Source organism: Scleropages formosus, chromosome 23 (assembly GCF_900964775.1).
Source record: "Scleropages formosus chromosome 23, fSclFor1.1, whole genome shotgun sequence".
In the NCBI taxonomy this organism is placed as follows: Eukaryota; Metazoa; Chordata; class Actinopteri; order Osteoglossiformes; family Osteoglossidae; genus Scleropages; species Scleropages formosus.
Genome location: NC_041828.1, coordinates 5,913,219 through 5,936,030, shown reverse-complemented (window position 1 = coordinate 5,936,030; position 22,812 = coordinate 5,913,219). Strand labels below are relative to the sequence as shown.

The window sequence follows — 22,812 nt, the reverse complement described above, 5'->3', positions numbered from 1 at the left end:
GAAATCAAATACGGCAAAATCAGAGTATCTGGAACAGAAAACACACATTGATTTCTACCTATGTGAGAAGCAGGCGCATGTAAAAAAATATGGGGAAAAATATCATATGATATGTGCATGAACAATTTCGAATTCGGAATAATGGGAGGCGACTTCGCGCTTATTCCACCAAGTGAGGAGAGACTCACAGTAACTAGGAAGCAGGACACAGGAGAAGAAGAGAGAAAGGGAATGGTAATAATAAAGAGTTTATTGTATCATTGATGGCAGAGGTCACACTTGTATCAGAAGCGCTACAGGTAGTCTGCGGATTTCTTTCTGAAGTTGCTGCTTCCGGTGATGATGATGGTGATGATGATGGATATTCCGCTTCTGAAACATATTCTCTAAAAGACTGATCCTGGCGAGAACTGTGTCCTCAGTTTAGTGGTGAAACAAAGAGCTGAAATGAGAACTTATACACTCCAGTTCTTAAGAACAGAAATGTTTCCATCAAAAATACTTTAAATTACACTGTAAATGACAAATTTTAACATGTGTACAGCTTAAATCTACCATATAACATGTCAACTTGTTATACAATTCAAAAACATTATACATATTTAAATTCTCCTCTATAATTTGCATATTCATAAAGAAACTTTTGCATTACAAGCCCCGCCTGCAACTCTTCAATAAAGCAACTGAACGAGAAGCATCTGGCCACTTATATGTAGCCACACCCCTTCATCTTAACTTTTTCCCTGTGTGTGGCCTAGGAGAACCTTCAGTGCCCTTTCTGATGATTGCCCATCTTTTGACCACACCTGTTTTTCTTTTTCTATGGTATCCTGTCTGGCCACCTTGCTGCAGTCCAGTCTAGCCCAAAAAAGCCTGGCTGTGTTCTGTCCAGGGGAGACAGAAATAAATATATATCTTGCCTACTATAAAACAACATACTGTAGGTATGGGTGGTTAGTTATAAATTCTATTACCAGTGCAGTCACATCAACAAAAGTCACAGCCCAGTCTACCATAAGCCAGTTTAATATACATGACAGGTTGAGAAATGTATTTAAGAAAAAGTAACACTGTATACAACACTGTCTCATTCAATCTACTCCTGCTTGTTTTAATTTGAGCTGGACAGACATAATTGTAGTGGTAAAATAAAGTTCTGCACCTGTCAATTACAAACAGAGTAATACAGAACAAAAACAGGATAATTAAACATGGTATTGTGAACCTGTTCAAACTACAGCACATTACAGAGAAATGATTTAACGTTACAAATTTGGTACATTTCTCAATGCAGCTTTAGTTCTAAAATGGCACATAAAGTCATTCAATACATTTCTTATAATCCGTGGTGGACAATTTTATACAAAGCCCTATAGTACGACCTGCAAACATGAACAGCAAGACCAGTACCTTCTTAATGTGGACTAGAATGGATATCTTCAATTAGTACGTTCACAGTTTTTATAGTAACCTGATTCTGTGGAAGTGACAATGAAAGAAGCATACAGTGTGTTTTAAACATTATTTCGTATACCTGCTTCCGCCATAACTTTATTGGACTGCAGCAATGCTGGGTGACATTAAAATAGCACAGAAACTGCAAAATTCAAACACTCTCGCTGTTAAAGTTCAGAATGTACAGAAATTTGTACAGTTTTTCAGATATATGAAAAACTGTACAAAATAATATATTGATTACTGGTTTGGTACGTCATGTTGACATATATTGCTGTTTGGGCTAGACTGTGTATATATTTATTGCCTTTAGCTGAAGAATTTGAGTTACATTGTACGTGTGTGTGTTTACAGGCACTGATCTAAGTGTGAATTGTACAGTGGATAGTGGTGTGAGGTGATGAATTGTGTGAAGGTGGCGTGCATTTTCCATCTCTCAGTCTCTCTTTCGAACTGTACATCTTATGCTTTCTCTAGCCCTGAGTTGAGGGGGTGAAGGAGGATGGTCGGATCTTCATTTCAGTGAACGGGATTGAGAAGTCCTTGCCTTTCCACTCTGTCCATATTATGCCCTAGAACACAAAGAGAGCTTTGTGGAGGTTTGTTGTTTTCTCGAAAACTGTAAAACAATTCAAGTAAAGCTACTCTCCATGGATCCAGAACTGGATGTTTGTGACTAGATTTAATGTGAACAGAGCAAAAGGCCCATACCTGGTGGTTGGTGTGGGTGTCATACAGGCCATTAAGGTTGGCCTCATGGCAATTCTTGTACCACCAGCCCCCACGGTATGACACGGCACAGCGGGTGATGAAGGGGTTGGGATCTCTGTCTCGGGTGGAGAATGGACGCCCATTGTGGTACTTCATGGAGTCCCCTGGAGAAGAATGGCGAAAAGTGTGGGAAGCATGAGGATGGATCCAGAAAGATCAGAGAGGATTCAGAAAAATGTGGGCCTCTAACGCTTCTACATGAGAGATATGTGGCATAGCATTTAAGACAGATAGATAAAGTGCTTGACTAAAATATCCAGCTGTATAAATGGAGAAAATAAGAAGCAACTTTGGGTGAATGAGACAATGAAAATGCGTTTAATTTTTGACACTTCCGCATGTACCCAGTTTCACCCTGTGTTGTGTTTTTAACTAGAACCCTTATGAAGTTTATTTCCTCCTGCCGAACTTTATGTTTCTTACCAGCAGTGCCCGAGTAGCCAGACACCTGGATGGCATAGTGATTCTTCTGCGTGTCAACGGAGAAGGAGGAGTAGTGGGCAAAGACAGACTCGGACCCTGAGCGAAGGTCTATGCGCAGGGCCATGGGGGTCATTCGGGTCAGGTTGTGAAGCAACTCGTTGCCTGGAGTGTTATATATTAACGGGGGGATACTGTTAAAACAACTAGAAGCAACACTGTGTGACTCGTCTATTGTCTAAGTACAATTAATAAAACCCCTGGGAATTTACGCCACATTCTCATTTCCACTGACTACTAACTACTTCAGCTGGGGGTTCTAATGCATTTCTGTTTTGACATGAATATTCAATATGTATTACTGAAAATTCCTTTCATGTTAATTAGATATTCAGAAAGGTTCAAAAAGTGAACATTTGTATTGAGTGAATACATAGCACTTAAAGTCAGAGAAATTGAAAAGAAAGCTGAGGTTTGATGCGTGCAAGTACAGAGGTGTGAGACTGCTGAATACACAGGTGGGCAAAACAGACCTGTGGAACCCTAGAGTTAATCCTTAAGGGGGCGCTCGGAGCCTCTGTTTAAGCTGACTTTTCAGTTATTTTTCAGTGGATGCACTAGATATTTGATATAATATCAAATAGAGATGCGTCTTATTAATTTTCCCAACTGTAATATTTAAGGAAAGTTCATTTAATGTTTTGCTTCCTGAAAAACAATCATCAAGGGTTTCTGTGATGAATCAGTGCTGAATGTTACCAAAAAACTGTTAGCAGCCAAAATTGAGGTATGTTCATCAGGAAGGACTGTGCTGCACTGTGCTAAATATTGTCAGATGGAGAATGATGTCATTCCTATTAAAAACGCATCAAAGTGCCGTAAGTCTACTAATCATGAACAACACAACCCCAGTGCAATAGCTGCACTAACGCATCTCACCTATCCAAAACTCTCCGCTGATGTTGCCAAAGCCGGCGCTATACTCCCGCCAGCCTCTGAAGAAATTAGTTTTCCCATCCATTCTCCTTTGGATAACCTGGACAATAACCGTATGCAGACACACAGATGCATATAAAACAGATGGAGAATTCTTCACTAAGCAGACCATAAAATGCCAGCTCCTCAAGTTAAAACTGACTTATTAAGCTTGCCAATTAGGTGGCACATTATGTAAAGAAGTGAAATGAATGAACTGTTACTGTAGCTCTGCTGTTTATCTTTTAGTGTAAGTGTCACTACTCCACGATGCTCTCACCGTCCAGCCCCCTCCATCGGTCTCCATGTCACAGTAGACCAAGGCCGACTGCCCCTGTGGCCCATTGGGGAAGACCTCCACCTCGTAAGAGTCATGGACCCCATTCATCAGCTCCTGGGAGCAGTCGGTGGGGAAAGGGAAGGCGAGCGTACCTAGGAGGAAGGCAGAGGAACAGGAGCAGACCCATTGGGTACAGAAACTGACAGTGGCGAGCGATGGGGGTAAACAGTTAATGGTGGACTTTCAGCTGAATGAACAAGATGCGTGGAAAGCAAGCCTTCGACAGAGTACGGCCTTTTGTTTATGATACAATTGGAGTTTTTCACTTGCATGATTTACAAGTCTTCTTAACTCTCTGCTGAAGTGGAGCGCGTCTTGTGTTCAGTGACGTTGGTAGTGAAAGCGCGAGTCATCTTCCACAGAAGACTGTGGAGATACACAAACCCGTGGTGAAGTCAGTGGAGATGGCCACACTGTACTCCCCCTGCCGCTCTCCCTGCAGCCTCACGGTGTACTTCGACTTGGGTTGGAGTCTCTTCAGCTTGTGCTGGGTGGCGGAGCCATCGAGGGTCACTTCCTGTGCACAAGGGAGAGAAAAGTTCAGTAGCACCTCCAGCACAATGAAAATAATCCAGAATTTGTCAAACCCTTCAAGGGCATATATGTTCTTGAAGCTTAACAACAACCTCACCGTCATCTCCTGGCCAGCTGTCTGATAGGTCAGCTTGTAGCTCGCCAGTGTGTGCGTAGGAGGCTTCCATGTCAACACAGCAGACCGTGGTGTCACCTGGCTGGCAATCAGGTCCCTCGGACCCTCTACCCTGTCAACAGAGCCTGCTGGAAAGATCATGTAGGGCCATGGAGTATTAAAATAGATTAGTCATGGATCAGTACGGAATAGCAGGTTTTATTTGTGCTGTGTGTGAAAGGAACAAACCGCTGGTAGTGGTGAACCGTGTGGTGGACCCTCTGCTCCGCTGATTACCCAACTGGCTAGAGACTGTGACCGTGTACAGCGTGGAACCCTGGAGATCCTTTAGTTGCTGCTCAGCTGCATTTCCCGACATGGTGATCATCACATCTGACCCTAAAGGGGAGAAGGAGTGGGAGATGGAGGGAAAAAGTGCAGGGAAACAGAAGAAAGATGAAGAGAGGCGATAAATGGATAATAAAATAAATGTCTTTGGGTAAGAGAACTGGCAAATGAAAAACGTTGGTGGAATGTCCTCCATAGTGAAGACACTCACCTTTCTCAGAGCCGTAAACAATGATGTACTGATCAACGGCTGCCAACGCAGGCCTCCATAGCAGTAGAGCATTGGAGTCAGTGATATTGATAACTCGGAGATCAGTGGGTGGGTCGGGGGCTGACAGAAGGAGCAAGAGAGTGAGCAAGAAAGAGAGTGAGAGAGAGACACACACACACACAAACACACTGAGTTGATGAAATTAGGTACTGTAGGCTGTTGAGGAACCTCTGAACTGAGAGAAAGTTGATCAGGGAACCATGAAGCTCATATATTGGCAAATATTGTTTCCTGCCAGGAATAATAATTATGGGCAGTATTTAAATTTATATGTATTTTTCTCCCACGTTAAAGAATGATCTAGTTATATCTGAAATACAACTGACAAGATGCAGAAACTGCAGCGGTGACACAAGCCCCAATTTAGGTTGCCAGAGGAAATTATCTGGAAAGGCCCCAAAGCACACAAGAGCCGCTTTTCCGTGGGAGCTTATGTAAAGAATCCTTCAGACAGACGGCCAAAGGAAGGTGAGTTGGAGGAAGACAAACAGGAGAGCTGCGGAGTGGCAGCCAGCTGTTACCTGTGACAACGACTCCTTTCACTGGGTCGCTCTCGTCCATTCCTTGTGTGGAAATCACGCTGACCTCGTAGGATGACCCAGGAGAGAGGGCGGACAGAGGGACGCTGGACTGATGGGAGTTCAGTGACAGCGAGATAGGCTCCCCTGAGGAAGAGAGACACTCACATGACTTCTGCCGAGCCTTTAAAAAATAAGAATATTGCAGTAGGCTCAAGTCTGCTTTGTCAGAACCAACTCATGAACATTTTAGATGAAAGGAGATGGAACCGCTGTTCTGATACTTCACATTCCACTCTTCGGCAGTACAGCACGTGTGTATAAACAGCTGCAAGCGCTGCTCGTACCATCTTTCATGTGCGCGAAGGTGACCTTGAACCCCGTCACAGGCCTCCTGGGTTTGATCCAGGACACATAGAAGGAGGAATCTGTCACATTGCTGAACTTGAGGTCAGATGGAGGCTCTGGACCTGGGTATGGAAATTGAGATAGAATTAATTAGAGAACGAGGGAATATACTGTAGGGGGAAAGTACAGAGAACTGCAGGAGGAAGGGAATTTTATAGAGTTTGGAAAAGAAAAGAAGTAGAGATGAGAAGTAAAGACACAACCAGTGTGAGAATGGGTCTGGCAGATGGCAGCACTGACATACAGTTAGAAAAACCTCTGTACCAAAAGACATAGTACTTGTAAATATCACAATAAACATGAGTAAATATACAATCGGTACAAACTCGCAAACGAGGCAAAGGCAAACCTTACAAATTGGGGAAATGTGAAGAAAAGTATCGTTTGTCACTGTAAACATACGGCAATGATACTGGTTTTCCCACACAAACATACAAATGCCGTTATTATTAGTACCCATGTGGCGGCATGCATACAGTATATATGTGCAGACATATATACAGTACATACAGTAATTTACAGCATAAATTGAGGACATAGACATGTTGGTGCTGTTAATGGGAAAGGTCTGATCCTGTGCTTTATAAACAGAGGGGCAACAAGGGAAAGTGAATGTGTAGCCTATGTTTTGGGCTCAGATGCTCTTTCGGTCCTGTAGGGAAGCAAAACGTAGTAAAGGGAATTGAGGAGACATTAAATAAACATGGGAAACAAGGCTGGGGAAGAAAAAGTAAACATATGGGATTCATATAATTGAAAAGGAACAGTGCAGAAAAAAAAACAAAAGGTAATAAATAAAAAAACTGGAAAATGATGCAGTAAGCATGACCAGCAGCAGATTGTAAATGTCAGGAGACCAAAATATTGCTGAAATAATTACGAAAGGATTTGGAAGAAGTGAGTCGTGAACTTCTGAAAAAAATAAAATATGTATCAGTGCAGTGATTAATTTGTCAGTTTTCCCATATTCAAAAAGTACCGTGGGGCCAACCATGGTCTTACCCTGGATTTTTTGTGAATGGTGAGGTGAGTCAGAGAAGGTGGCTGACTTTAAGCTTACCCTGAGTGAGAGAAGATCAGACCAGTAGTGAATGAGAGCGAAAGTGTGTGACATCACAAAAGCCTTCATGAATATTGAAATATTCATGTTCATTTATATCCATGACACTTTTCTGGCACATGGGTGCATCTGGGTTGATAAACAGCACATTGTAAAAACACAAATACAATCCATTTCATGAAATTAATGCTTCTGAATTCAATTTCCCCAGGAGCTGAACTTGGTGCCTAGATTTGCTGTTATATATCTCTAATACAGTGCTTGTACTGTCTAAGTGAGACTGTTGCAAACTGATCTACATGTGCATAAAAATGCCAGATGTAATATAATAATAGGGGCTCTGCCTCTTATAATTATTCCAGGCATTATTTTTATAAATATAATAATTTTATAATTATATTTATAATATTATAAAATTATATTTATAATAATTTTATAATTTTAAATACTTTTAATAATTTCCCTTGTGGGATCAATAAAGTATATCTATCTATCTATCTATCTATCTATCTATCTATCTATCTATCTATCTATCTAATAAGCAATACTAATTCGTTGTTTACAATGTACCCAGTTCTTTAAAACGCAACAGAAGACAGTGTTACCACAAAAAACATCAAAGACAAAAACATGGTGACCATTAACCAGTTGCATCCCATGATTAACGCATGAATGTGACATAATTAAAGCATCACACACATTTAATGTGGCATTGCTTTAATTAAAGGCCACGGAGCACTAGAATGACAAAAATCTTAAGCAACATACAATGTAAACAAGCAACAGTGTTAACAGTCCAAACACAGACACACATGACTGTCCTAATAATGTATCGTATTTTTTAGGAAGATAATATCTTCACATCTTCAGAACCGCTTGTCCCATACGGTGTTGCGGGGAACCGGAGCCTAACCCGGCAACACAGGGCGTAAGGCCGGAGGGGACACACCCAGGACAGGACGCCAGTCCGTCGCAAGGCCCCCCAAGTGGGACTTGAACCCCAGACCCACCGGAGAGCAGGACTGTGGTCCAACCCACTGCGCCACTGCGCCACCGCACCCCCCTGATAATATCTTTTCTGGAATATAATAATGGTTAAGTACAGCATTTCTCCAGTGTCAAAATCTATTTTTTATGTGTTGGATTCACTGCCTGTTTTTCCAGTGTTAATCTCTCTCGAAGGATTAAGCATATGCTAAAACTCAACCGAACCATATTTTCTGTGAAAGTAATCAAAGGTATAAATGAAAATTAGGCTCAGTCAGTGCTTTATGCTGTAAAGACGATCTGAGCATCAGTTACTTGTGAGAGATTTTACACTGATTTGAAGCTGCTGAAGGCAGTTGGAGGGGAGAAGGGACATAAAGAAACAAAGAGAAGACCGGTGGTGAAGGGTACCTGTCTCAATCTTGAGCTGATGCATTTTTGATCTGATCCGAGGACCCATCCCAAACAGTGACACAGAGTAGCGGGTCTGAGGACGAAGGTTCTGGAACTGAAGGGAACGAGCGGTGCCGGGAATGACCTGTGAAAACTTCTGGGGACCTCGAACCTTCAGTCTGGGACCATGGTTTGGTTCTGAGGGAGAAGCAGTGTCATTCCTGCTGCCACCACTGATACTTTTCCTGTAACTGTCTGGTTTGCTTTTGTTTTTGATTACAGTGGCCGGGTCTCCAGCTTCTTCATCAGGGGTCTGGCTGAGTCCCGGTTTTGGCATCTGTTCATCTTCTTTGTTCGTTTCATTCCTGTTCTCTGTGGCAAATTCATACCTGCTTACAATGAAGTTTTTGAACATTCCTTCTGGTGCATCCCAAATCAGCACAAATCCCCTGGAGGTTATGTTCTGCACACTCACCGAGCTAAGGCCAGGACTTGGTTGTTTCGTAGCACTGGTGGATCTGTTGGATTGCCCACTTGCACTAACTTTGGAGTACGTGGGCACCTTGCTTGCTTGAGTTCCACCACTAGTTACATCTTGGCTGGAGTCATAACCTGATGGAACTGTTTTTGGTTTCAGACCTGTTTCCCTCAATGTCCCATTTAGATCTGTTTTCACAGAACCATATGTCATTTTCCTCTCAGTGATATTGTTTCTTTTGGACAGATAATTTGCAATTATTTTGATGCTGTCATTTGTTTGGCCATTTGTGTAGTTGCCCTGCCATCCTTGAGTGCTTAAAATAATTTTGCCACCAAAGGTATTATTTCCTTGTTTTACTGTAGGTTTTATCGGTCTACGGGGGGGCCCTCTGGAGGAGTGGTATGGCATCCTAAGAACTGGTCGGGTCCTGTTGCGTAACTGTCCCCCATGAATGCGGCGGACGGGAAAATTCTTGGCATTTTGGTGCTGAGAAGTTGGCATTTTGCCCTCTGTCTTTCCAGCTTCTGTTTTATCTACTTCTAAGGTTACGTCCTCTCGCTTTTCATTCTTCTGATCTCCATTATGATATAAAACTTCTGGGTCTAATTCTGTAATGGTAGAGAAAGGTTGTGAAGGACCTGCTTTGTTCTCTACTTTAAGGCTGCTGTAGGTTGAGTGTTGGGTGGGTGCAACTGTGCGGAATTGGATATAGGGAAAAGCTACACGATGAGAGGAAGTATCAGAATCAGTACGATGAATCACTCTAGGGTTCTCGCCTCTTATTTTTTGGTTGTCTTCCATAGTCTTCTGTCCTACAAATGGAGAGGCAGAGGGAGGAGGAAGAGAAGGCTGAGGGAAAGAAGTGGGTGAATATGTTGGACTTTGGGAATGATAGACTTTGTGTTGATCTGTATCCATCTGGGTTTTTGTTAAATGTTCTGCTGGAGATGGTTGTTTGACAGTGTACACTTTTGTTGGATCAGTGTCCAAATCAGCCGCTGGCATCTTACTTTGAATTAAGCCATTATTTGTATCTAATGTTTGGATTTTGGTGGTATTTCTTCTAATTATCTCTTTATTAGCTCCGTAATTTGTGTCATCTTGAGATGGTGTCAGGCAGGTTGATGATCCCAAAGCTATGCCTGCTGTGGGTCCATTTCCATTAGCTTTTTTAACGCATTTCTTCTCGTGTCTTTCTTTGCCATTTATGTCATCCATGGTGTGCTGCTCCATGAGTTCCAGATTTGTGTTTGTTCTGTTTTCCCAAACATTTGGACTTTTGGATAAATGGTTGAGATTCTCTAAGTCCTGTTTACCAGAAGTATAATTATGGGTTATATTTGCAAGATAAGTTTTGCCTTCCTCTTTCATGGTATGTGGTTCTTTAGTCTCTTGACTTGGACTTCTTCCCAAGATTATCTGTCTCACTGTTAATGACTGTGTCTTGTTAACAAAACTTGGTGGCTTGGATGGACTCATTTGTGTCTTCTTTTCTGTTTGCTTTTTGTTTCCAGGTTGTTTTGGCAAAGTCTGACCTTCTATCTTCACACCTGCAAGGCCAGTCCTGGTGCCATTGTACCAGGCCTGGCCTGGGACTTTGGGCTTTTTGGGAGGAATTACTTTGTCACTTGGTTTAGACAAAACTTTCTTGTCCTTAACTTGTGGTCTTTTGAGCCCAGGTTTTACTGATGATTCAGTTTGAGTTTCACTGTTGTATCCCTCTTTTATTGAATCCAGTCCTTCCCTTTTGCCTTCCTCTTTCTTATAGAATATTGTTCCATCTGGCTTCTTCTTCCCCGTTGGCTTTACTTCAGTTTTGTCCATCTCCGGTGCCTTCTCTCTTGAAACCTTTTTCGGGATTTTCTTGGTGATTGCTTTTGTCATGTTCCCTATTCACATGACAGGAAAGTTGTGATCAAAGATTTTAGGCTCTTGTCTCTGTTATTTAACCAGGGAAGGAAATAATGTTAGTCATAGCAATAACAGATAATGAGTCTGAATTCCATACATTTCTGCTATGCATACTAATGAATTGGATCAGAATGATTAAGCACGGTTTCTTGTCTGCTTGTCTTGCTCAAGATTCACAAGCTGCAAATGCAACAATGAAACACAAAACATCAAGTGGTTTCACTCCCAATAGGATCTAAAGCTCAGAAAAAGGCAGATGTGAATGAGTTAATCAGGATGTTTGCTCACGTCTAGGGTGTTTCCAAGCATCTTGGCTGAAAAGTTGAATGAAAATGATTAAAATCTCTGGAAAAGAAATTATCTCATATGGTTACCAGCACAAAAACACTAAAAAGGAAATGTTAGTAACTTTACAGGAGGCCAGTTGTGGTCTTGGGACATTTCTTTTGTTCTTTCAAATTGTTCATTAATAAACACCTTGGATACGTTGAAACTTCATTTTAACTTAGATAATAGTGACTGATTTTATTTAATAATTAAGTGTTTTGGAGAATCTCTAGTCATTTCTTGCTAGGACCACAGCTCACCACCTCTGTAAATTCACATTGCCAGGGTCTGGTGCAATGTTTGAGTCTTGCCTGTTTACTGGACATTCTCCGGTAACTCATAAAAGCCACTTCTTCTTCTTTTTGTCTGATTTGTTCATCCTTCATCATCTCAACATTTGTCTCCATTACTTGTACCCCTTCCTATACCAGTTCTAAAATCCATGCTGCAAGGAAATCCTAAAATTCCGAGAACATAGTAAAACCTGCTTTGGAACAGCATTTCCTTGAACTGTTAACTAAATGTTAATGAAATTTTGAACCTTTGACCCTTCAATTTAGATATATGATGGCCAGTTCTCCTCTTCACTGTGTACACAATTTCCAGCTTTAGATTTAGGGAAGAAATTCAGTCGGGCTCTTGAGTGCTCAGCCACAATGAATACCTGAAAATTTTCAGTACTTCCTGGACAAAACCTCTAACTGACATTATTTATAGAATAGCCACACATTCAGTGGTAAATTATACCATTATAGTCTTGCACATATTTCCTTTGCAGACTCACCTGGTATGATTTGTACTGTGATAGGCTGGCTCTGGCTCCTCCCCCTCTGGGCCACCAATGAGATGTTGTACAGCCGCCCTGCTTCGAGTCCTTTGACATGGGCCGAGTCTCTTCCTGGCGGCAGCGTCAGTGTCCTGGACACTGTTCCATTAGTCTGACCGGGGGAGATGAAAAGACGGTACCTGTCAATGTCCCCCAGTGGAGGTTCCCACTGGACAACAGCAGTGGTGGTGGTTGTTTTGACAACACGAAGGTCTTTGGGTCCCGAAATCACTGAAAGGAAGAAAGAAACAACAGAGAAACATTTTAAATGAGCAAATGTATGTATGTTATTGGCATCTTAAAAACTAATATAAAGCAGGTGGAAAGAGAGTGGTAAAGAGAGCAGGTTAAAATGGGTAAGACAGGTTGCTTCCCTTGACCAACTTCAATATCATAAATCAAAGAAACTGTACACTGTAAATTTTAGAAAAACACGGCTTGTAGGGCAGCCAGACTCACGGGTTCTGAACACGATGGTGGTTTCCTGACCCATGACCCCATCTTTCTCTCCCTGGATTGTCACTGTATACTCCTGGCCTGCAGCCAGTCCAGTCTGGGTGTAAGTGGAGAGCCAGCCCTCCACTGTCGACGTGACCCTTTGATCGCCCTCTTTCTGCGTGTCAGAGAGTAACAAACACGGGACAAATCAGGATAATCCTGCACCTCAAAGTCATTTTAAATATTATGCCATTTGCTTGCAGACATTGGAAAATCTAATAAAATTGAGAAGTTGCAGTTTCTACAATTATAACTGAACCTCAACCTATTAGACAGGGAAAAAACTTATTTGTACTAAATTGCTGAAATCATGGAGTAACAGCACAAAAACAGTACATAAAATATATACATTATTAAGTTATTTTTTTTTAAATAATAAATTATTGTACTTGTGCAATCAGCACTTCTGTGAAAATGATAGGATGATGGTGATTAATTGTAAGACTTGAAGATCATGGACTGCGTAACATGTGTGGACAATCGCCTGAAACTACCTTGATTTGCAAGCTTCAAGAACCATGTATTAGGGTGCACACAGCGGAAACATTCCTCTTTAAGTGTAATAGCGCTTAGCGGAGCAATATTTAGCTCTCCGGCCAGAGGCTTGTATAGGTCACCCTGGACACAGTTGCTGTTTGACAGACAATTGTGTCTTTGTTGCTCCCTCCTCATTAATTCATTCTTGAATATGTCAAATTATAGTTTGTATGTCTCTCTCTACATCTCCCTGTTTCCCTCTTTTCCTCTCTGTGTCCCAGCTGCAACCCAGTGATGTCATCTCTCTGGGCAAAGCCATGTTTTCAAGAGTGTTTACACCAGCCCTAGCAACAAGCATCCCACATCTGTATTCCCTGCTTTGCTCTCCCTCTTTCCTCCCTCCTTTCTCTCTTGCTGTCCTTCCTTCTCTTTTTTCACTCTGAAACCCATTATCTTCTCGGCCCCCCATGCTCACTAGCCTCGCCCTTTAATTCATGCACGCTCCAGTCTCTCCATCTCTCTCACGCCCACCCTGTTTTGCACTCAGGATGGAAAATATGCACTTGTCTTTTTTTCTCTTTTTCCCTCTTTTCTTTCATTTTTGACTGAGCATGCTGTTTTTTTTTTTTTTTTCCTCCTTTATTTCTATTTGTTTGAAAGGACTCTGGATGGTGAGAAAGTGTCCCAGCTGAACCGTGCTTTAACTCAGAGGAACTTTTCCCTCGGCCTGCTCTCTCGCAAGGACCGCGGGTGGTGTAGGTGGTGCTGGCCTGCTCCCCCACCAACCGAAATGTTTCGGGCTCATGTGTTGATCCTCTCAGTCTCAATCTCTAATACTCCCACATCCTCTCTGGATAACTGCTGGCCCTTGAATTACATGAGAAGCGGCGCTCGTACAAGTCGGATGCGAGGAAAACACATTAGCGAGATTCTAAATCTGAAGCTAAAGAGCAGCAAACAAATTTGTATCATGCGCATGTGACATCATTCTTTCCAGCAGATAGAAAACACATGTCTGTTAATAGATAATACATTTAAAAAAAATTTCTGTATTCAGTTCACGAAATTATTAATGAAAAGTTCTTAGTTTGCAGCATTATAGTACTTAACCTTTATTAACTTTTCCTAAATGGCTTATTTTTAGATAGATTTTTGTTATGTGCTGTAACCCCCCCCAACGCCCTATTACATCTCTTTGCTTAAGTGCAATTTTTAGAACAGACCAAATGCAATGTTATCTTTATGAAGTATTATTACTGATGATTTTTCCCAAATGGATTTAGGGAGATGTTTAGATAGACGTGTGATTATGGTTCTCAGTTCTCCTATTAAACTTACACTCTCCCTTTCCTTGTGAAGAACTGGCGTTCGCTGAGGTGTCAGGTTTGTTAGCACCAGAACCACTATTAAACAGAATTTATTAAAAATCCCAATTCAGTTTTCACTGGCAACAGTTCAGGATTCCTCACACATTTACCAGACCCAGAAAGACTGTAATATTCGGCAAAGCATTGCTAAAGGGTTTCATTCAGTCCAAGCCGTATTTTGTTATTTATTTTTTGCGGTCTGGGGTTCTAAGTGTTGACTAAATTTAACAAAGGATCTGAACTCTGAGTCGTCTGTTTTCAGGGTCTCTGGGCAAAGTAACTTCTATCACAAACCAGCCAGCTCTGGATTTGAAAAGGAGGGGTTTTGTATTGTGAGAACTTTACCAGCACCGTTACTGATGAGATGATCAGCTCTCTCCTTCCCTCGACGATGCCAAAGATACAGCAGTCCCTTAAATATCTCATGCGCTCATCTATGTTTCAGATATTTGAGTGCTGTGACCTTTGGCTCCCCCAGACATATGTATTAAAAAACTTTTGATGACACACTTGGTCAGAAATTCTCCCAGAAATGAGACTTTGAAGTGGAGTTGCTAGAATGGAGTTGTGACAGTGAAATATAATGCTTTACTGGATTAAACGGTAAATAAACATCTCTCTATTTCCCTTCCAGAGTTATTCAGTTGTTCCAAAATACACATGAGTGTTGGGATGGTGAGCTTGGCTTATGGTTTGAATTCTCACCACTTAATCATATCTGTACACGAATAACATAATTTGCATTTATGCTTCTAATGACATATCTAAAGGGCTTGTTATCAGATTTGTGTTGTACGTTTACATTCCATGAACTTGTTCCTTGTTAATTTGTTATGTTCCAGGTTTAAATGTGTGGATACCTGGATATTTGAAAAGAAAGTGTACTTTTGCTTTGTTACATGACCATCACTCTATTCTTGTTACATTTAATTTTTTGCATTTAATGTTTCGATGTCCTCTTTTTAAAAACCTACCTAGCCACTCTTACTTTAAAATATTAGTGACATGTATACGCTGTCAGCTGATGTTTTCAATCAGTTTTAATGGCCATAATCAGCTGTCAGCCACAATCACTTTCATTGTGAACCATTAGCAACTGCATATCATTCAATCGTCACATATCATGCACAGCCGACATAACATTTGACGTGTGTTAGAACTGCAGAAGGTTAACATTCCTCAGTGCAACGAGACCAATCGTTTTAGTGTCAGCCAATCAGAGTTTAGTGCTGACCAATCAGAAATTAGTGTTGAATTTTGTCTTCCCTTGATTAACAGCCTACTTCCTTCACATGCAGGGGAAAGTTTTTTTGAAATCTGTTAATAAAGATTAGTTTCTAATAACAATAATAATAATAATAATAATAATAATAATAATAATAAGTGGGTTTGACCGAGTCCTGCTCTCTGGTGGGTCTGGTGTTTGAGTCCTGCTTGGGGTGCCTTGTGACGGACTGGCATCCCATCCTGGGTGTGTCCCCTCCCTCTCCAGCCTTACGCCCTGTGCTGCCGGGTTAGGCTCCGGCTCCCCGCGACCTCGTATGGGACAAGCGGTTTCAGATGATGATAATAATAATAATCAAATAAGTTCAGATGAGATTTAAATATTATAATAGCTTAACAGGTCTTCAGCGTTATGACAATGTTCCACAAAAAGCTTATCATAAATGTTTGAGTACTAATTATCTGGACTATTTGTCATTTACTGTGATTTAATTTTGAATATAACTTTTGAACACAGTGAACATTTTCCTAATTTTACAGTAAAGCTGGCTAGTTTATTTTAAGTGGTCTGGTCATGTGTGTGTTATCCAGCCTATACTGGCAAAACATCCACCATGTCCTCAGGGATATACTCGTTAATTAGTTGTTAATTATTGTGTTATTTGATAATGTTATTTTTTCTGTATTCATTTCATTAGTGTAATTGACAATATCAAATTTTATTAATCCAAAAGATTTAATTTATTGCAAAGAGATAGAGAAATACATATTTTTTTTCAAATAGTTAAAACTGTATATTGAAGCTGTTAATGTTGGAAGTGGTTTAAAACATTAAAATATGTAACTTGATACTTGAATTTTTTTTAGCCTGTTACTTTTTTACTTATACTTACTGAAGAAGTTTTTTTTAAGATGGGTGCTGAATTTTTTTAAGTAACAGTACTTTAGTACTTCAGCATTTTTTCTGACTCTTCCACTTATCTGTTTGTAGTGTGATTAGGAATAATTTTGTATCACTGGAGTTACCTTGCTGGTGAAGGTGATGTGGTAAATGTCGTACTGCATGGATGGTTGGGTCCAGAAAATTGTTACAGATGAATCAGTGAGGTCTCTGGTGCTGAGCTGGGTCACACCGGGAAGAGCTGGAGAAAGAGAGGAGGGCGACGAGGGTGGGGGTGGGGGGGCTGCTTGCTCATACTGACATAGCTGTGATTCCTTAACAACCATTGAGAAAGTTATCTTACATACTGTATGTACATGTAAGCTGCAATGATGAAGTTAATAAAACAAGATTAACCCTTATGTAACACATCGTGTTTCTGGTGTTTGTTTCCAAACTTTCCAATATTTGTAACAATCTTTCTGAGGGTTATGACACAACGGCCCCAGTCGGCACCTGCCACCTCCTAGTTCTTTAACCACTACACCTCCTGCCGTCCAGTGAGTGGGATAGCAGGGAGAAGAACCCAGAGCAACTCACCAGTGCTGCAGTCAGGTCCAGTGAAACCGGCTTCACATTGGCCGCAGTCGGACCCGGTGAATCCAGCATGACACACACACTTGGCCTTTACGCAGCGCCCTCTGTTGTTGCAGTTAGCAGGACAGGATTTCAGGGAGCAATCCTGTCCCATGAAGCCCACGTTGCACACACACTTCCCGTTCACACACCTGCCCCTGTCGCTGCAGTCATTGGGGCAGGACTTTGTGGAGCAGTCGGGTCCTGTGAAACCGGTGTCACACTCGCACTTCCCATTCACACACCGTCCTCTGTCTCTGCAGTTATTTGGACAAGACTTTTCGGAGCAATCAAGACCCATGAAACCGGAGTCACACACACACTTCCCATTTACACACCGTCCTCTGTCTCTGCAGTTATTTGGACAAGACTTTTCGGAGCAATCAAGACCCATGAAACCGGTGTCACACTCGCACTTCCCATTCACACACCGTCCTCTGTCTCTGCAGTTATTTGGACAAGACTTTTCGGAGCAATCAAGACCCATGAAACCGGAGTCACACACACACTTCCCGTTTACACACCGTCCTCTGTCTCTGCAGTTATTTGGACAGGACTTTTCGGAGCAGTCAAGACCCATGAAACCGGAGTCACACACACACTTCCCGTTTACACACTCTCCTCTGTCTCTGCAGTTATTTGGACAAGACTTTTCGGAGCAGTCAAGACCCATGAAACCGGAGTCACACACACACTTCCCGTTTACACACTCTCCTCTGTCTCTGCAGTTATTTGGACAGGACTTTTCGGAGCAGTCAAGACCCATGAAACCGGAGTCACACACACACTTCCCGTTTACACACTCTCCTCTGTCTCTGCAGTTATTTGGACAGGACTTTTCGGAGCAATCAAGTCCCATGAAACCGGAGTCACACACACACTTCCCGTTTACACACCGTCCTCTGTCTCTGCAGTTATTTGGACAAGACTTTTCGGAGCAGTCAAGACCCATGAAACCGGAGTCACACACACACTTCCCATTTACACACCTGCCCCTCTTATTGCATTCATTAAGACAGTCCTTTTCAGAACAATCAAGGCCTGAGAAACCGGAGTCACACACACACTTCCCGTTTACACACCGTCCTCTGTCTCTGCAGTTATTTGGACAAGACTTTTCGGAGCAATCAAGACCCATGAAACCGGAGTCACACACACACTTCCCATTTACACACCGTCCTCTGTTTCTGCAGTTATTTGGACAGGCCTTTTCGGAGCAGTCAAGTCCCATGAAACCGGAGTCACACACACACTTCCCGTTTACACACCTGCCTTTGTTGTTGCAGTTATTAGGACAGGCTTTTCCAGCGCAGTCAGGTCCTGTAAAACCCGAGGCACACACACACTTCCCGTTTACACACTCTCCTCTGTTCCTACAATTATTAGGACAAGCTTTTTCGGAGCAGTCAGATCCTGTGAAACCTGAGTGACACACACACTTCCCATTTACACACTTTCCCTTGTTGTTGCAGTTGGAAGGACATGTGAGTCTGCTGCAGTCAGGGCCCGCGAACCCCGGAAAACAGACACACTTTCCATCCACGCAGCGGCCCTGGTCACTGCACTCATTGGGGCACTTAGAGCAGCCGGCACCTGGGTGCAAGAAAGCAAAAATTCTTCTCATATGTACAATACATAGTACCTGAGATGACATTTTGACACTCAAGTGGTACATACACACATCCACTGACTAGACACTTCAAGAAGTCATTGACAGTGACAAAATGTCATGTACATCCAATCTTTGGTTTGACCATCTAGCGATAGCTTGAAATGAGCCCAAACTGCTATTTTCGTCACAAGTGTTTTTGTCTATTTCTGTCTCTAATAGGAGCTGCAAATTGTTCCAGCCCTATAGGGTCCAGTAAACAGGAACTGCCTGAAACTCCAGGTGGGGTGAGGTGTTCAGCACTTTTCCAGTTTCTCAAGGACTGGAGCTGCTGACACCTGGTCTACAGATTTCTAGAATCGAGATGAGGAGTTTTCCTCTCCTTTGGCTTTTAGTTTCCTAACCAAAATCAGCACCGATCTAACCTAGTGTTCCAGGTGTAAATCTGTGCGAAACCTGCCAAAACAGTTGCCTTTGAGGACCGGAGCTCCCTCGTCCAGTCAGTGGAGAGTGTGTGAAACTGAAGAGAGTGTGTTGAAGAGTGTGTAGATGTGACAACTGAAGGTACCTGAGCCCTGCTGGCCACAGCAGCCCCCTTCCACAGCCCTGCATTTCTCCTTCAGGGTGGACACCTCTTTCTCCAGCCTTAGCAGTCGTTCCCGAAGGGCTGCAAACTCCGGCTCGCACCCTTCGGTGCAGGAGCTGGGGACCAAGTTGATCCGGTGAGTCAGAACCAGAGGCATGCCTGGCTCCAGGTCCAACTCCTGTCCTTGGTCATGGTTGGGGGTACCGCTGTCCCTCTGAGTGTCCTTCTGGATGCAGGTATCTGAAATCAGAACTTTGATGGGCTTCTGTGCTGGGGGGGCATTTGAGTCTCTCGGGATTCTCTGACTGGTCCCTTGCAAGGGTTCGGCTAAGAGAGAGGCAGGTGTCTCCTGTGTGCCATCGTTTTGTGGCTCTTTGGCATTAGTCATGGTCAAGAGTGCAGAGAAGGGGAGGGCAAGGAGGAGGACATGAGGAATGAGAAGCATTTTTTAAGAGGGAAGAGCAGAGGAATGTCAGCGAAGAAAAGAGGGCCGAGATATTTTAATGAACAAAGAACTGAAAAGAAGGAAGAAGCTCGAAAAGGCGAGAAGCGACGGTGGGAAAGTGTCTCCTTGGCGGAACAAAGTGAAAGGTCACGTTAATTTCTCATCAGGACCAATTTTCTTTCCCCTTTCTGAAGTGAGGAAAAGCCAGACGATGTTCTTCAGAAGCGAGCGCGAATGGACGTGACTCGCGAACAAAATACTTCTTCTTGTCAAATGAACCCGAAAGGTGTTTCCCTTAAAAGAAAGAAAGGAGAGAAATGAAATTAGAGTCAGCTGTGGTCCATCCCTTGCCTTAAGGGACGTGCTCTCTTGTTGAGCTCTGTTAATTTATGCAACTCTTGATATTCTCCAGTGACCATCTGTAAAGCGCATTTCAAACGTAGTGTGGAATCTTCACCATCTGCGGTACATCAATCTGAACGCCACTGTTGAGTGCAGCAGAAACCCGTTCCAGCCGTGACACACTCGGGCCACATTTGTACCACGCTGGTGAGCACAACAAGGGCGCGAACCCTGACCTGAGGGAGCAAACAGCGACAGGAAATACGCTAAATCTGTTAAATGGGGCGCTAAGTAATTTACAGTGTTTCCCAGTATTTTTCAAATACCTTTAGCCACCTACTTTCTCATTTTTCAGGAATATCAGCAAAACTGCCAGTCCCATTCTGGGCGGTCTAGTCCCTCTGAACCTGCAACTGGGCAAAAGCACTAGACATGTGACTCAAAAGCCAAATTTGACATCAAGAGTCTGATCATACAGCCCAAGGAAAGTCATACAAATTTTTGAATTTTTTCATAAACCAGACTTCAGAGCACCCTCAAATCCTTCATAATCCACAAATGGGAAAAAGACCACCCTGCTTAGCTCTCAGCTGCCATTGATCCTTTGGTACCATGAGAAGATAAGTCACTTACAAGCCAACGGTGTCAGCTTAAAGATATGATGTGAAGATACCATTAATACACCTGCCACACGAAGGTTCTTTCTGCGGCCTGTACCGAGGGACGACTCAAGGTACACACTGTTTACTGACACAAACAGTCCATTAACACATCTGAAGAGAGCAAACCAGAGCCACTTCTGCCTCTTAGAATCTGGGGGTATGGTGTGGTTTGAACTAGAGCCCAGCACATGAAGTGCTTCAGTCATGAGCACAGCAGCCTGGCGGTGTCGATACCACCAAGGAATAGAACCCACAATCCCATGAGCCAATGCCAGAGTGAGTAGTTGACCACCAGAGCTGGTCACCTTCAGACCAATGCTGTCCTCTCTTCTCTTCTGATGCTTCAATATGATAAAGTCTTTGATGCATGCAGTGGATCATTGGGTCCAACCTCACATCTACCAGGTCATGGACCTGCAATAAGGACCCCAAAGGAGCCCTAACTGCAGAACTGCTTTTTTCATGTACCACACTCTTGAATTACAAAGCATGTGAACTAGTCTCCAGCTCACGTACACTACTCTTTCACATTGACATTTCAGACTAGTTCTCAATGACTTACACCAAGTTCTGTCAAAAAAAAAAAAAAAAAGAAATTTAACAAATATTAAGTAAAGATGTATTTTAAGGGAAAACTGCAAGGGAAAAAACTCTCTGAGAAAGAAAAGGAAGGAAGTAGTAGGAGGAGGATGATGGGCAAGGCTGCGTCCCCAGGATTGGACCAACTGGCCTACGTGAGGCCCCAGGGAAACCTGTGTGACAACAGTGACAACAGCACAGCGCTGACACAAGGGAGCCCCTGTGCCCCTCAGCATGCGTCCACCGTATCACGCCCCTGAAGGAGCACAGGGAACCCCTAAACACACCTGTTGTACCACGGAAACAACAGCTCCTCTGACTGTTACCTCGCAAAGGCTCATGAAAAGCACAGGGAGTAATTCAACAAGATGTTTTCAATTTCCAGTGCTATGCCTGTGCACTTAAATAGAAATGATCGCGCTCATGTATTATACAGAACCATGGCGCATTATGTACTGTACAGTCCTGACTTTTTATTCTATAATACAGAGTAATACAGTAATAACAGATTGGAACATCCCTGCATTACCTTAACTCTCCTTATTGAAACACAGGGAATTCTCAACGCTTTGCCTGTTTGCCAGTCAATACTGGGATGCTGTTGCAATGCCATCTCCCCACCACAAACTAACTAATACTAAAAAACTCATTGGTGGTCTGCAGAGTTCCCCCGCAGAGCGATTACTGTGTAAATTTCTTTTACTCTGGTCCTAGCATGCAGGAATACTCATTCAAGGCACAGCTCTCCTCTCGATCATCATCCCCGTACCTCCACTGCTGATCAGTCCTACTCCCCCTTTGGAAGTGGGACTGCGATGTGATGGTCCAGCACCACCCTGCTTTCCCACATGATTACAGACACGGTTTGATGACAGTGTCTTCCATATACTATATGGACCACGATCAGTCAAACAGGGAATTTATCTGCTGAAACTCCAGTGCAGAGCAGCTTAGAAGAGAGCACTTCATATGAACCAGCTCAGGCAATGAAAATCCAGCACACACACACACTCAGGGTCACAAACAGTGGATGACTGTCACTACTGCTACTGCTCCCGAGCACCGACAGGACTGCGGCTCGCTGGACCGTGCATCTTACCTGGGTGAACCTGGTGGGTCTCCCTTGGTGTCCGTCGGTCAGTCTGCGTCTCCCACCTCTCCGCATGGGGAAGCTCTGATTGACTGACTGAATGAGAGGGAGGGGGGGCGAAGGAGAAGGACCGAAAAAGACAGGGAAGGAGGAGGGGTGCTATAAAATTTTCTCATACTTCAAGAATTTCTTCCTCCCTCTCTCTCTCTCCCCCTCTCTCTCTCACTCTCCTTTTCCCTCCGTCCGTCTGTCTCTCTGTCTCTCGTTCTTTCTCTCTCTGATGTATTTCTGTTTTTCT

The 22,812-nt window shown here is 42.9% G+C and overlaps 1 protein-coding gene across 2 annotated transcripts; it reads right to left on the bottom strand.

Annotated features, from left to right (window-relative positions):
- Nucleotides 1-182: 182 nt before the first annotated feature.
- On the bottom strand, nt 183-22,610 carry tnxbb (tenascin XBb). Of its 2 annotated transcripts, none has more exons than XM_018754464.2 (18): nt 22,524-22,610; nt 19,379-20,135; nt 17,166-18,794; nt 16,712-16,827; nt 12,579-12,732; nt 12,078-12,350; nt 8,593-10,944; nt 6,074-6,196; nt 5,730-5,873; nt 5,149-5,268; nt 4,839-4,988; nt 4,593-4,738; nt 4,346-4,478; nt 3,902-4,053; nt 3,586-3,682; nt 2,650-2,811; nt 2,167-2,330; nt 183-2,027 (listed from the first exon to the last, which is right to left on the bottom strand). In XM_018754464.2, the coding sequence occupies exons 2-18, from the start codon at nt 19,839-19,841 to the stop codon at nt 1,929-1,931; spliced, it is 6,477 nt and encodes a 2,158-aa protein (XP_018609980.2). In that variant the 5' UTR covers nt 19,842-20,135; nt 22,524-22,610; the 3' UTR covers nt 183-1,928. The 2 variants fall into 2 exon arrangements, with proteins under 2 accessions (XP_018609980.2, XP_018609981.2); XM_018754465.2 differs by having other exon boundaries at nt 4,593-4,735.
- Between the last annotated feature and the right edge of the window lie 202 nt (nt 22,611-22,812).